Source organism: Nicotiana tomentosiformis, chromosome 3 (assembly GCF_000390325.3).
Source record: "Nicotiana tomentosiformis chromosome 3, ASM39032v3, whole genome shotgun sequence".
NCBI lineage: Eukaryota > Viridiplantae > Streptophyta > Magnoliopsida > Solanales > Solanaceae > Nicotiana > Nicotiana tomentosiformis.
In genome coordinates, this window is record NC_090814.1 from 53274791 (window position 1) to 53289088 (window position 14298).

Below are 14298 nucleotides of genomic sequence, written 5' to 3' on the forward strand. Positions count from 1 at the left end.
AAAAATCAGGATCTCAGTAGCAGAAGATGGTCTGGTTCAACTCTGAACTGTCTCAATCTTCTTCAGATCCACCTTAATCCTCTCATTGGACACCACGTGGACCAAGAATGCCACCGAGTCTAACCAAAATCCGCACTCGAAGAATTTAGCATATATCTTCTTCTCCCTCAAAGTCTGGAGCACGATTCTCAAATGCTGCTCATGATCCTCCCAGCTGCGAGAATACACCAATATATCATCAATAAAAACTGTGACGAAGAAATCAAGATAGGGCTGAAATACGTTGTTCATCAAGTGCATAAAATCTGCTAGGCGTTGGTTAGCCCAAAAGACATCACCAGAAACTCATAGTAGCCATAGCGAGTCTTGAAAGCCGTCTTCAAAATATCTAAATCCCGAATCTTCAACTGATGGTACCCTGATCTCAACTCATTCTTCGAGAATACCCTGGCACCCTGAAACTGATCAAACAAATCATCAATACGCAGTAGTGAGTACTTTTTTCTTGATAGTAACCTTGTTCAGTTGCATATAGTCAATGCACATCCTCATAAGATCTTCTTTCTTATTCACAAGTAGTACCGATGTACCCCAAGGTGACACACTAGGCCTGATGAAACCCTTATAAAGCAACTCTTGTAATTGTTCCTTCAACTCTACTAAGTGCCATGCGATATAGTGGAATAGAGTTGGGCTGAGTACCTGGCACCAAATCAATATCCCTACCGGGTAACATGCCCGACAGGTATGCAAGGAACACATCTAGGCTCAGATTCAAATGCTAAGTGTGATATCTTGTTGAATAACATGTGTGAATCCTTTAATAGCATGATACCTGAGGCCCGATACAAGCCCATTATAACATTGTTAGAGAAATTAAGATACTTATTGATGGCTCGGATACAAGCTAACAAGGATAAAGGAGAAAAATAGAATTCGGGTGATGTTTTCCCTAGGATCAAGAATATTTTACACAAAAATGAGTCTGCAGCAGTTGCGTTTATTCCTCAAAAGTCAAATAAGTGGAATTATGAAATCCTTGGAGAGAGCATGGATGATGGTTGGGTAATGGACCTACATAACAGAACATGTAGTTGTAGGAAGTGGACTATAACCGGATATCCTTGCAAGCATGCCATTTCGGCAACTACATCGATGACTGCTACATGGTGGAAACATATAGGAGAATTTATGAATATGCTATTCTTCCAATTAATGGATCACAATTGTGGCCTAAATCTAGTAAGATTCCTCTTTTGCCTCCAAAGAATGTGAAACAAAAAAGAGGAAGAAAGCAAAAATTGAGGAGAAAGGAATTTGGGGAAGCTGGAGCGAGCAGAACAAGGATGAAAAGGAAGCAAACAACTATTTAATCTAGCATTTATCATAAGCCCGGTCACAACAAGAGAACTTGCAAGTTTAGCTATGTGGAGAGAGAAACTGACCTAAATGAACCAGTCTTTTGGCAATCAACTACATCATCACATCCTGAAAAATTGCCGGTATAATATTTTAAATCGCCTTTCTATTTACAAGTTAAAAGTTAAATCATGTTTTCTCTATTTTGTAGGTTAGAAGAGGAGAAGTAAATGAGGTAAAAGTTGGATGCTCTTCGAATTATTTTGCTGCTATTTTTGGATGATGTTTAACTAATAGTTGCTGCTATTTTTCTTTTTTGGAAGCCGAATTACTCAAATAAGTTCCATTTACATACTACACATTAAACATATTTCTGTATTTTGTAGGTTAGAACAAGAGAAGTAGAACAGGGTAGTTCTCACTACTATTGAAGACATTCTACTGTTGGAATTCTTAGCTGCTGTGTCGTGGACATTGTTCTAGTCATATTTGCTGCTGTTTAGGAATCGTTGAAGACTTTGGAACATGGATGTTGTTTAGTCATACTTTTTGTTGTTTCTAGTCACAATAGAAGTGATTTTTTTTTTATAACCGTGGTGTCCGGGCTAACTTGCGTGCATCTCGACTAATTCCACGGGATACATGTCACCTCCCACCAATAACATGTACCAGGTAACTCTATCCATCAAGACTTGAATAGATGACAAGAAATTACCTAATATTTGTCTCCGCTGGAAGTTGAACCCGAGACCCCATGCTCTAACCCACTTCATTGACGCCACACCCTTGGGTTGGGTGCAAGAAAGTGATTCTTGTTAAATGTTTTTACAACATCATATACAATATGTTGTTCATATTTTGAGCAAATTGCTATAACTATGTTTTAATACTTTAATGCATCATATAATTTTAGAACTGATTACAAATTGCAGAATTTTTTAGATTTGCAGAAATTTAGTTGTGCAGAAATTTTTATACAGCAGAAATTTTTGTATTGCAGAATTTTTCAAGTTGCAGTCCATAGTTAGGTTCGCAATGGAGCAGAATTCCTCCAGTATGATAGGAAATTTAGGGGAAAAGGGGTCGACGGTTGAAGAGAAAGAGGGAGAGTTCGTTATTTTTAACTGGGTTTTGATGGGGTAAAGCTCCGTTATTTTTAACCCAAACAGAGGGACATATCCGTTAGTTTTTGTCTACTTATACCAAGACAATGGATATTTTATATTCAATGGTACAGATAAGGGATAAAATCCTATAGGCATAGTTATGGGATTTTCTAAGTCTTTTCCTCTACGCTACTAGATAGATTATCAAAGATCGAGCAAAACCAAGTAAAAGTTGTAGCTACGGTCCTAACCCTCCAGAATAGTTGTCAATGTCATCCTTTACATTCTCTCCCACTCACTCACTATGCGCTCCTCCAACTCTGCCATTCAAATCCTACAATTCCACTAATTCCTCAATATTTGCAATTTTCAGCTTCAAATGCCAAAAACATGTAATCTCAAGAAATGGGAAGTCGGGTTCCGTCCGCAAAGGAAATGGATTCCCAGCAATGAAATTGAAATCTTCTGACCAAGAAATGGAAACCCAAGATTCCTCAGAAACTTCTGAGATTAATGTTGGCCTTAGCAGCAGCAGCAGCCCTTCTACCAGCTTATTGTCTTTTCTTTGCCCCTTGCTTAAACTCTTTTCAGTGAGTTTGTTCTTTTCCTATATTGCTTTGGTGTTGTTTTCTTCTTTCACTCTCTTTTTCTCCTCATTTCAATATTCGAAAATTTGGGATTTCTCATTGATAATCAATTTAACATTTATAAACCAACTGCTTACCAGGGGATGCGTCTAGTCTAAGGTCATGCCTAGTAGTTTGTTAATTGTGCTGCTGATTCTATTTTTTGAATGTTATTTTTTTTCTTTTCTGCTTTCTTCATGCAAAAATTATTTGACATTCTTATGTTTACTAATATTATTGTTCATCGTGCAGGGAGGAGACCCGTCAAGCAAAAGAAACTATTTATTGGAGGTACCATCACGTTATAAGTTCTTCGAGTTGTTTTTTCATTTCAAGTGGTAGAGTTCTGCACCTGTTATTTGTGCACACTTTTGTCTTCTATTGCTCTTATTGTCAATTGGTCATGCATTATCAGTATTGGTATAGAAGTTGTTCGAACAGGCACACATAATTACTTTGAGGTTGATAGACAAATGGAATGGAAAAAGAAAAACAATGGAGCTAATCTTGGATTAACGATCTAGTCGTGTGTTTATCTGCCAAAAGAAAAATGAATCTTAACATTATTATTCACAAACGGTTAGGAATCTTTTTATAGGATATATAGCTTGATTTGTAACGAAGCTGCAAGTTTGGATCCGTAAAGTTATCTTGTCCTTAGCTGGTTACTTCCCAGGGTTACCTGTTAAAATCCAGTGCTTCTCTTGTAAATAAATATCCTGTTCAAGATTTGCTTGTACTTTTCTTCTTATTTCCTTCCTGCTGTTACATAAATTTGAGCTACATTAAGAGTATGGTGATTTTATATTTTTCCGATAACATTTGTGCTAGATCTTTAGATAATTATGTATGAGAGAGGTTGAATTTATCAAAAGTTAGGCATTAATGCCACTTAATACATAATACGATTTAAAGAAACATAAACATGAGATTGCTGTATGAATCTTGTGAAGGGAAACGAGAAAGAAGGATGAGAAATAAGTACAAAAACATCATGAGATACAGTAGTGAAAAATCAGAGACTCAAGAAGGAGGACTCAAACTTTTCACCAGTTATTGACTTCCCATGCCAAATGATCCTAGATTTTGCAGAAATTAGCGACTTTTAAGTTTGTAAATCAATTCATTCATTTTGTGGTTAACTTGATCATGCTAACTTTGAAATTTACATGGATTTCGACTATTTCGATATATGATGTATTAGAGATTAATTAGCAACAGAAGTGAAAATTAATACTTCACTAAACCCCCTTAGATCAGCAAACAATTAGGTTACTTGTAATAGACGTCAATCTCAAAGTTACTATTTTCTTAGAGCAGCATAGACTTTGCTGATGTATGTGCACAACCCTTGAAAACTTGGATTTCCTTATTCTGGAAAAGAAGAATAAGAAAAAGGAAGTAATGGTCTGATTTTTTAACTGTCTTTCTGAGATAACATGGTTTTGGGTAGATAGGATTTTTGAACTTTGTAGAATTATATGTGATAGCTACAATCTCATCTAACACATTTATTTTTCTGAACATAATTATGGGGATGTATGCAAAATAGCTGTTAGACGAGTTGATGGCTTAATTTGTTTTAGATTTTTACTTATTGCTGCCATTTTATCCTTTCATGTTTCACCTAATCTTTGAGAACCTGTTTCTTGTAGGAAGCAACATCTAGACTTTCTACCTTGGCAAGACTTCCATGGGGTTCAAGAGCACAATATGGTAAATTAGGTAGTAAAGATGGTAGTAAAGTTAATCCTCTAATGCACCTGCAGATCTTTGAATTTGGTGAGCATCTCTTTGCTGTGTGCTAAGTTTAAATCATCAGTCCTTTCGAATTATAATCCATGATGTTGACTAATATAAACATTAGCAATTTTTCTGTATCTATGAGATTTGACACACCGAAGAAATCAGACTGCTGAAAACTAAAAAATCTTTGAAGTATGTTTTTCTCATACACGCATGAGCAAAAACAAAGTGGAAAGTTCAGAATTTTAGCTTGGAATGCTCATGTGACAAAGTATCAACGCTTATATTTGGTAAATACCCAGCTTGTCATTTAACAGTTAGCATCTTTTACCCAAAATGAAGGGGTAAGCTATTTGTTTCCTAGTCAGTTGAACTAGACGAAAACTAGCTTATTCTATTGATATGTCTGCTTTTGCAGTATTCTCTCGCTTCTCAATCTATGCACACAGCACACTTTAAATCTGGAAAAGTCCCCTAAGTAATGTGAGTAAATGTGAAACCTAAACTGATTGTAGGAGCATTAAAGTATTAACTTTTCATACAACTCTAAATATGAACCCTATTAGAAACTTTTGTTAAGGGGTGTAGCACCCACATTTATCTCGTGTAATGATGCAACTGAATGTATGTGTTACTTCATAATGGAATAACTCAGGTTCTTATAGGAATTGTCAACAGAGGCGTGCCCATTTTGCAGAAGGGTTAGAGAGGCATTGACCGAACTTGATCTATCTGCAGAAGTGAGTATTGTCTTCTAGATTTAATTTGATAATCCTCATCTCTCCTCATATATGTTGTAATTAGGTGCAATATTCTTGGAGCGAGTCATGAGTCTAGACTAGGTTCATGTCCACACCGAATTTCTGATGTCCCATAATGCTCTTCTTAACAAATGCGGTTAGCCTCAGTTGTTCTTTATTTTTTTTCCTCTTAAATTTTTTTATGGTTTAGGAAAATCCCTTTTTCTTGTTTCGAAACGAAAGAGTAATGATTTTTGTTCCTGTTTCTTCAAAATTCCTAGTCTTGGTTTCGGTTTTTCCATATGTAATAGAAACCCTTTAGTTTACCCCATCCTTTACTTGCTGCAGTTTATTTTTTACATATTCAGAAGGAACATATGCTAAAATAAGTGATATCAGCTTTTCTGGTTTCAGTTGCATAAGTAGATTTCTTCCTTTGTTTCTTTGAGTATAATTCCTCATTCAAAACCCATGGGGTAAGATTTTTGTTGTAAGATCTTTTCACGTGGATAAGAGAGCTGCATTTTCTATACTGACGTATTCGTTACTAGCTTTAGAATGTAGATACATCCATCAAAGTTACACAGATAACTGTTCCAAATTAGAGTTACACACTCATTTACCCTCTCTGTTCCAAATTACTTAACAAAACTTACCATTTTAGGCAGTGCTAGACTACCCAAGTACTTGACCCCTTCCCCAATTGGATAAGTTTCCATCTCAAAAGTTCCATGTAATATACACTGATATAGGTATTATTTGTTTATTTTATTTTATTTTATTTTTAACTTTTGAAAACTCTCCGCACCTTCACACTTTTGGTTATAATTTTCCAAGTAATAATCCACACTGATTCCATAATAGATTTTTCTTTTATGAGAAAAAGAGTCCATGATAATAATCCATTCACACTTTCTCTTCTTGATCTCCATGGTAGTCAAACAGGATTCAAGTAAAATGGAAGGAAGTATTTAGCCAATTTTACATAATTGCATTCTTTGCAAGTTAAGGACAGGAGAGCAGTTGGTTTCTTTTTCTTTGTTATTTTCTTGAAACGAGGGTTGTGAGAATTTCAGTCATATAAGATATCTTGAGGAGATAGAGGGACACTGCAAGGACTGGCTCCTGTTTTTTCTTTATTTTTCGTTTTCTTTTTCCAACCAGTAGGAGTTGCTGTTGGTTTTGGTGCTGATACAGTGTCTTTGCAAGAAATGTCAAAATTCAGATTGATCCTTGTATCTAGCATTCACATAGAAGCAGCAAAAGTAAATGAGTGTCCTTCTTCCAACTTTGAGATATAGGGAATTCAGATCTCCACCTTTTTATGCTGAAAAAGTTTAATTTTTTCTCGCCCTTGATTGAGCACGGGAATTTATCTTATGTACGATCACGATATTAGCAAGATTTGAGAAAATCCAATTTTTCTGTTATCATTGATTGTACTTATTGTGGTTAATGTTGTGTTTATACTATTTTTCTATTTTCATAGTATTGTTCCATTATTACTGGTTATTGTTATCGCTTTTCCATCTATTTTCCGGTTTGGTATTATCTTTCTGGTTTCTGTTGCTGTTACTGATTTATTGTCTCTTTTCGTCTTCTTGATCCGAGGGTCTATCGGAAACAACATCTCTACTCCGTCGGGGTAGGGGTAAGGTCTGCGTACACGCTACCCTCCCTAGACACACTTGTGGGATTTTACTGGGTTGTTGTTGTTATTGATTGTATTTATTAGGTTTTGTTAGAAGATGTACAGGGGAAATACAATTTAGCAATGCGCCCATCATCGAGCTAGATGCTATCTCAATTTCTATTCCTCAAAGGGATACTCAGCATCTATTTGGAGATTACCTGAAGCTGAGGTTCATCCAAACTAGCTAAATTAAGTCTTCTTTCTGTTTCACCTCAAAACCATGGCATTACGTTACATAAGTATATAAATTAGATATATCATCGGACTATTTGCTTTCTGTTAAACACGAAAATCTGCAATTCTTCCAGCTATTCAAAGATCCAGATTGGTCCTCATCACTTGTTAATAGGAATAAAAAGAACATGGCTTAAATGCAAAGCTCTTTCTGTGGTTGGTTCTTTTGGTGTGACTTGATTATGAGTTTTAACATATTCTTTTGCCGCAACATATAATCACATTGATATGTTGAATACTAAAGTTATTTATCTTTTTAATTTCTGCTTTATCTCTTATGTAATTTGCTATGTGGTTACCTTACGGCCCGAATGTGATTTTGTAGATTTATCCATGTCCAAAGGGTTCTGTAAGACACCGAGAAATGGTTAGAAGATTGGGAGGCAAAGAACAGTATGTAGATAATCTTCAGATTGAATTTTAAATTAAGGTTTTGTTAATTTGGCAAGCACTAGAAGATTTTTTTCCTTTTCTGTAAGAAAACAAGTTCCGAAATGCTAGTTATAAGGTAGAATAAAGAATGTTGAACCATGAGAAGTTGAAGATGCAAAGTGATCATTCATGGATGACTCTATTATATCGTTTTCTTATTTTGGCTGTGTCTTTCTGAATCCTATCTTTTTATAACCCCTTAATTGGATATCCTTGCCTAGTATATTCATATGGATAAGAGACAAGAAGCTAAATTTTTTTATGAAGTGAAATTCATTAAAAGGCATCAAGCAGATGCATGAGTACAAAAGGGTGGGATAGATAGCTTCAGTGCAAATGAGTTTATGCTAAGATCAAGGAGCTAACAAAATCCAAAAAATAGTCAGCACTATTTACAGGGGTGAAATAGTTCAAACTGAAAAGGTTCACTAAGAGACAAGAAGCTATTACTAGGTATTTTTTTTAGGGCCATAGTTTTCAAAGTTTAGGTTCCTAACTTAGTAAATTGTTGATACTTTGCAGGTTCCCATTCCTTGTGGACCCAAATACTGGAACTTCGCTCTATGAAAGTGGTAAGAAGCTGGGAGTTCCTTTTCTTTATTAATTTTTTATGTTTAAGGCAGTTTCATCTAAGTACTAATTAACTGTTCGTTTTCCAACCAAATAACAACAACGACAGCATACCCTGGGTATTCCCACTAGTGGAGTCTGGGGAGAGTATTGTGTACGCAGACTTTACCCCTACCTTGTGCAGGTAGAGAGGGTGTTCCGATAGACCCTCGCTCAAGTCAAGCATAATCACAGCAGTAAGGGAATGAAATATAGTAGTGAAAGGAGTCATGGAAAAGAAGCAATAACAACAAGAAGATAGTAACAACTGAAGCAGAAGCAACATAGGTAGTAGAAGAAGTCTAAGAACAAGCAAAACTAGACTAATACCAAAACTACTAGAAAGGAAAGGAAGTACGCTCTATTACCTACTAACCTACTATCCTAATTCTCGACCTCCACAACCTCCTATCATGGGTCATGTCCTCGGTAAGCTGAAGATGGGTCATGTCCTGCCTAATCATCTTTCCCCAATACTTCTTCGGCCTTCCTCTACCTCTCCTTAGACCCACCATATTCATAGCCTGTTTGGCCAAGCTTCTCCCTACCCCAAAAGTGCTTTTTTTCTCAAAAAACATTTTTTTTCTCAACTTGAGGTGTTTGGCCAAGCTTTTTTGGGGAAAAAAGTGCTTTTGGGAAGAAGCAGAAGCAGATTTGGAGAAGCAGAAAAAAGTAGCTTCTCCCCAGAAGCAGAAGCGGTTTTGACTTTTCTTCTTCTCAAAAATACCCTTAGCAAAATATGGTATATATCAAAATAACCTTACTTATTTTAAACCTAATACTTAGAATTAGAGATTATATTATTGAACTCTCCTAATGTATAAATATTTTTATTTTTATTTTTAGGATAGCTTTCTAATATGGTGACTTTTGAGATGAATGCTTTTATTTGTTAAATAATATTTTGATATATTTAAATCATCTTGAAAGAATTAAAGTACTTTTGAATTTTATTTTCATGTTTTACTTAAATAAAATGAAAAAACTTAATTATTATCTTTAATAATAAATATTTGAGATTATTTATTTATTCATATAATATTAACTATTAAGTAAATCTCTTCATGTCCTTATTCGTAATTTGATACTTAAAAGCACTTTTTGAAAAGTTTGACCAAACACAAATTATTGTTCAAAAGTGCTTTTCAGATTGATTAGCCAAACACAAACTGCTCTCCAAAAGTACTTTTTCGAAAAGCACTTCTAGAAATAACACTTCTCAAAATAAGCAGATTTTTCCAGCTTGGCCAAACAGGCTATCAACCTCTCACACCTCCTCACTGGAGTGTCTGCTCATCTCCTCTTCATATGCCCGAACCATCTCAGCATCGCTTCCCGCATCTTATCCTCCATGGCGGCCACCCCACCTTATTTCGATCATCTTCGTTCCTGACCCTATGTCTCCTAGTATGCTCATACATCCATCTCAACATCCTTATTTCCGCTACCTATATCTTCTAGACATGAGAGTTCTTGACTGGCCAACACTCCGCCCCATACAACACAGTCGGTCTAACCACCACTATGTAGAACTTACCTTTAAGACCGGGTTGCACATTCTTATCACACAAGACGGCGGATGCAAGCCTCCATTCCAACCAAATGAGTTAGCAATATTACGTAGATGCTTCAGTTTTTGAATCTTAGTGGGTGGGTTAAGCCTTTAATTTGTGCTACCCTGGATTAAAATGAAGACTAAGCATAGTTGTGCCCTTGATTGTCTTAAATAGCTTAAGAACAGATGGCTATCCTCTCTTTTTTTCCTAGCGGTCGAGGGAGGAACTTTTATGTTTGGTGTACAGTTGTAGGGGTAGATGCATCAAACAAGGAGAGAACAACTTCGTTCTCAGATATGTCTGGTTTTAGCAACTTGACTACTATTCTACCGCCCCTTCTACAGTTTCAGACAAGAAAAGCCAAGCTTTAGTACCCACTATTGAAAGAGGACTTGCTTTTGGGACCTGGATTACCATGCATGCTCATCATTACAAGGGTAAGAACTGTATGTACTAGGCAATTCTGCAGAATCTGGCGGCACATAGGCCAGAACAACTGCCAGAAAAAAATAAACTTTACTGTCTCAGCCTCTCAGGCTGAGTTTAAAAGTAGCAGATATTTATATTCGACAATCTCGCGACACTTAGATCTGTCCAGTGTGCTAAGTCTGTTCTGATTGGTAAGGCAAAGAAAGCTACTCGGGGGATTTTTTAGGAGCCACATTAAAGGTGCCCATTCCCCTGTTTCTTAGCAGTTCATGAGCACTTCTAATGGAATATTTACATGTGTCTCCTTTCCATTTCGATTCTTCAGCTCCTGTAGAAGGAAGCATAGCCATAAGGATGGGGTTCACCAACTGTTGTAGTTCTCTAGATCATTTTCTTCCAGCCGAGCACACCATTGTCCATTTTAAATTACATCAGCTACTTTAGAATGAATGCTAGGACCCATATGTCGTAGCAAATGAACGACTTACCAAAAGCAAAGAAAAGCAAATAAAGAGAGAACAATAGCTGCAGTGGGTGTCATGCATCGTGTCAACTCCTTTTTATCAAGAGGCACCTCCTTTTTAATTGGGATATGATATAAAAATAATTGATGAGACAACCAGCATTCTAGCACCAACTCCTCACGCGGGGCTGCATGAGCTCTCTTACGACTTTGTTCCTCTAGTAAATTAATGAATTTTTTTTTCTTTCTCAGGTGATATTGTTAAATATTTATTTCAGCAATATGGTCAAGGAAGGAATCCATCTACTGGCCTCTTGGAGAGGTATTATAAATATTTTCAGTGCATACTCAGAATTTTTGTAAGTGGTGTCGGCATTTAAAGAAGTGAATAAATGAACAAATCAAAAACAGAATTTTGACATTATTAATAAAACACGATTCAAGTATATTACTATAAACACTTCTGAACGAGTTTTCATTTCTAATAATGTGTTCATGATAACATCAGTAGAAACAACAACAACAACATACCCAATATTATCCCACACCGTGGGGTCTGGGGAGGGTAGTGTGTACGCAGACCTTACCCCTACCTTGTAAGGATAGAGAGGTTGTTTCCAATAGATCCTCGGCTTAGGAAAGCATAAGCACCACATTAATGAAATTATAGACAAGAAGGGAAAATACCAAAAGCCATATAAAAGCAGAATAAAAACCACAAGACTGTAAGGTGATCAACAATGAAAGAAAACAACGGTTAGTCATAAAAACCTACTACCATCAGAAAGCGAGACTGCGTGCCAATGCCATTGTTATGAACACTCTAGACTACCTACTCTACTACCCTAATCCTCGACCTCCATACCTTCCTATCAAGGGTTGTCCTCAGTCAGCTGAAGTTGCGCCATGTCTTGCCTAATCACCTCTCCCTTCCTCTTCTTTGGCCTACCTCTACCTCTCCGTAGGCCCTCCAATATCAACCTCTCACACCTCCTCACCGGGGCGTCTGTGCTCCTCCTCCTCACATGACCAAACCACCTAACCCGTGCTTCCCGCATCTTGTCCTCAATAGGGGTCCCACCCACCTTGTCGCGAATAACCTCATTTCTGATCCTATCTAACCTGGTGTGCCCGCACATCCATCTCAACATCCTTATCTCTACTACCTTCATCTTCTGTACATGAGCGATCTTGACTGGCCAACACTCGGCCCCATACAACATCGTTGGTCTGACCACTACTCTGTAGAACTTACCCTTAAGTTTCGGTGGCATCTTCTTGTCACACAAAACACCGGAAGCGAGTCTCCATTTCATCCATCCCGCTCTAATACGATACGTGACATCTTCATCAATCTCCCCATCCCCTGAATAATAGACCCAAGGTACTTAAAACTCCCTTTCCTAGGGATGACCTGCGAGTCCAGCCTCATCTCCCCTTTCCCTCCTTAAGTCTCGCCACTGAACTTACACTCCAAGTATTCTGTCTTGGTCCTGCTCAACTTGAAACCTTTAGATTTCAGGGTCTGCCTCCATACCTCTAATTGCGTGTTCACACCGTCTCGCGTCTCGTCAATCAATACAATATCATTTGCAAATAGCATGCACCACGACACCTCCCATTGGATGTGGCGCGTCAGTACGTCCATCACCAGAGCAAACAAAAAAGGGCTGAGTGCGAACCCCTGATGCAACCCCATCATAACCGGAAAATGGTCCGAGTCCCCACCCACCGTCCTCACTCGGGTCTTTACTCCATCATACATGTCCTTAATCAACCTAACGTAGGCAACATGTACACCTGTAGAAACATAATTCTAAAAAGATCTTTTCCTCATTATAGTCCACATGCTATTTGACTTAAAATGACATTCATGTCATTTGCCTTACGGTTCCATGTCTGTTTAGAAATGGAATTTAGAGAAAGAGATCATAGTACATAAATACTATAGTAGTAAAACTACTGGTGAGTAGTGGTGGCAAAATGGTTAAAAGAAAATAGTTAACCACTCATATTATCCACAAAAAATGGGTTGGATAATGAACTTTTTAAAAATGGGTCAAATATGAATAAGAACCATATTATGTTGGGAAGCTTGTCAGGCTAATAGAAGGGAAAAAATATTTAAAAGAGAAAAGCAATAACTTGCACAAGACAAGACAGTGTTTTGAAAAGCGAGCGCTTCGTCGCTTTAAGCGAGAAGCGAGGCGAAGCGAGAAGCTGTCGCTTTTTCCTTACCAAGGCGACACGACCAGCAGAAGCGATCGCTTCAGCCAAGAAAGCGAGAAGCGATCCAGAAGCGAAAAGCGCAGAAGCGAGCGCTTCTGCCCAAAGGGGTCATTTTGAAAAAAAAAGTTTGGGTCTTTGTTTTTGTTATACAAAACAGACCCAAAGTGAAAAGACCTTTCTTTGTCTTGCCAAAAATTGAACGTTAGCAGCAGCAGCAGCCAACTAGGGTTCCAGCCTCCAGGTAATTTTTCTTCTTTCTTCTTTCTTCTTCTTCTTCTTCTTCTTCTTCTCTTTTTTAGTTTTTCTCGTCCAGTGTCTGTGCTAGGGCAGGCGTTGGTTCCCCCCCAATCCTCTTTATTCTTCTTATTTATTAATTTTAATATGTATTTTAGTTTGTAAAATTAATTATTATATATATGTTATATTTTCAGTTTATTTGATTTGTTTAATGTGTATTTCAGTTTATAAAATTAATTATTATATATATGTTATATTTTCAGTTTATTTGATTAATTTTATATGTATTTCAGTTTATAAAATTAATTTTATATATATATATATATATATAATGTTATATTTTCAGTTTATTTGATTTTTTTAATGTGTATTTCAGTTTATAAAATTAATTATTATATATATGTTATATTTTCAGTTTATTTGATTAATTTTATATGTATTTCAGTTTATAAAATTAATTATTATTATACATGTGTGTTATATTTTCAGTTTATTTGATTTTTCAATGTGTATTTCAGTTTATAAAATTAATTATTATATATATATATACACATATATGTTATATTTTCAGTTTATTTGATTAATATTATGTGTATTTTCAGTTTATAAAATTAATTATTATATATATGTTATTTTTCAGTTATTTTGATTAATTTTATATGCATTTTCAGTTTATAAAATTAATTATTATATATATATATATATATATATATATATATATATATATATGATATGTTTTATTTTCAGTTTATTTGAATTTTTTAATGTGTATTTTTGTTTATATAATTAATTATTATATATATGTTATATTTTCAGTTTATTTGATTAATTTTATATGT

At 36.0% G+C, this 14298-nt stretch overlaps 1 protein-coding gene across 8 annotated transcripts in view; it reads left to right on the forward strand.

The window, feature by feature from the left end:
- The first annotated feature begins 963 nt into the window (after nucleotides 1-963).
- Nucleotides 964-14298, forward strand: part of LOC104117379 (uncharacterized) — a 37085-nt gene continuing 23750 nt past the window's right edge. The window contains exons 1-9 of one of the 8 annotated variants that reach the window (XM_070196965.1): nucleotides 973-1502; nucleotides 1746-2031; nucleotides 2839-3055; nucleotides 3344-3382; nucleotides 4747-4873; nucleotides 5516-5577; nucleotides 7830-7897; nucleotides 8459-8508; nucleotides 11246-11315. In XM_070196965.1, the coding sequence (XP_070053066.1) occupies nucleotides 2915-3055; nucleotides 3344-3382; nucleotides 4747-4873; nucleotides 5516-5577; nucleotides 7830-7897; nucleotides 8459-8508; nucleotides 11246-11315 (557 nt within the window). In that variant the 5' untranslated portion in view covers nucleotides 973-1502; nucleotides 1746-2031; nucleotides 2839-2914. Of the gene's footprint in view, nucleotides 1503-1745; nucleotides 2032-2203; nucleotides 2499-2535; nucleotides 3056-3343; nucleotides 3383-4746; nucleotides 4874-5515; nucleotides 5578-7829; nucleotides 7898-8458; nucleotides 8509-11245; nucleotides 11316-14298 lie in introns of those variants that run through there. The other 7 variants (XM_070196968.1, XM_070196963.1, XM_070196961.1 and 4 more) reach the window with 7 other exon arrangements.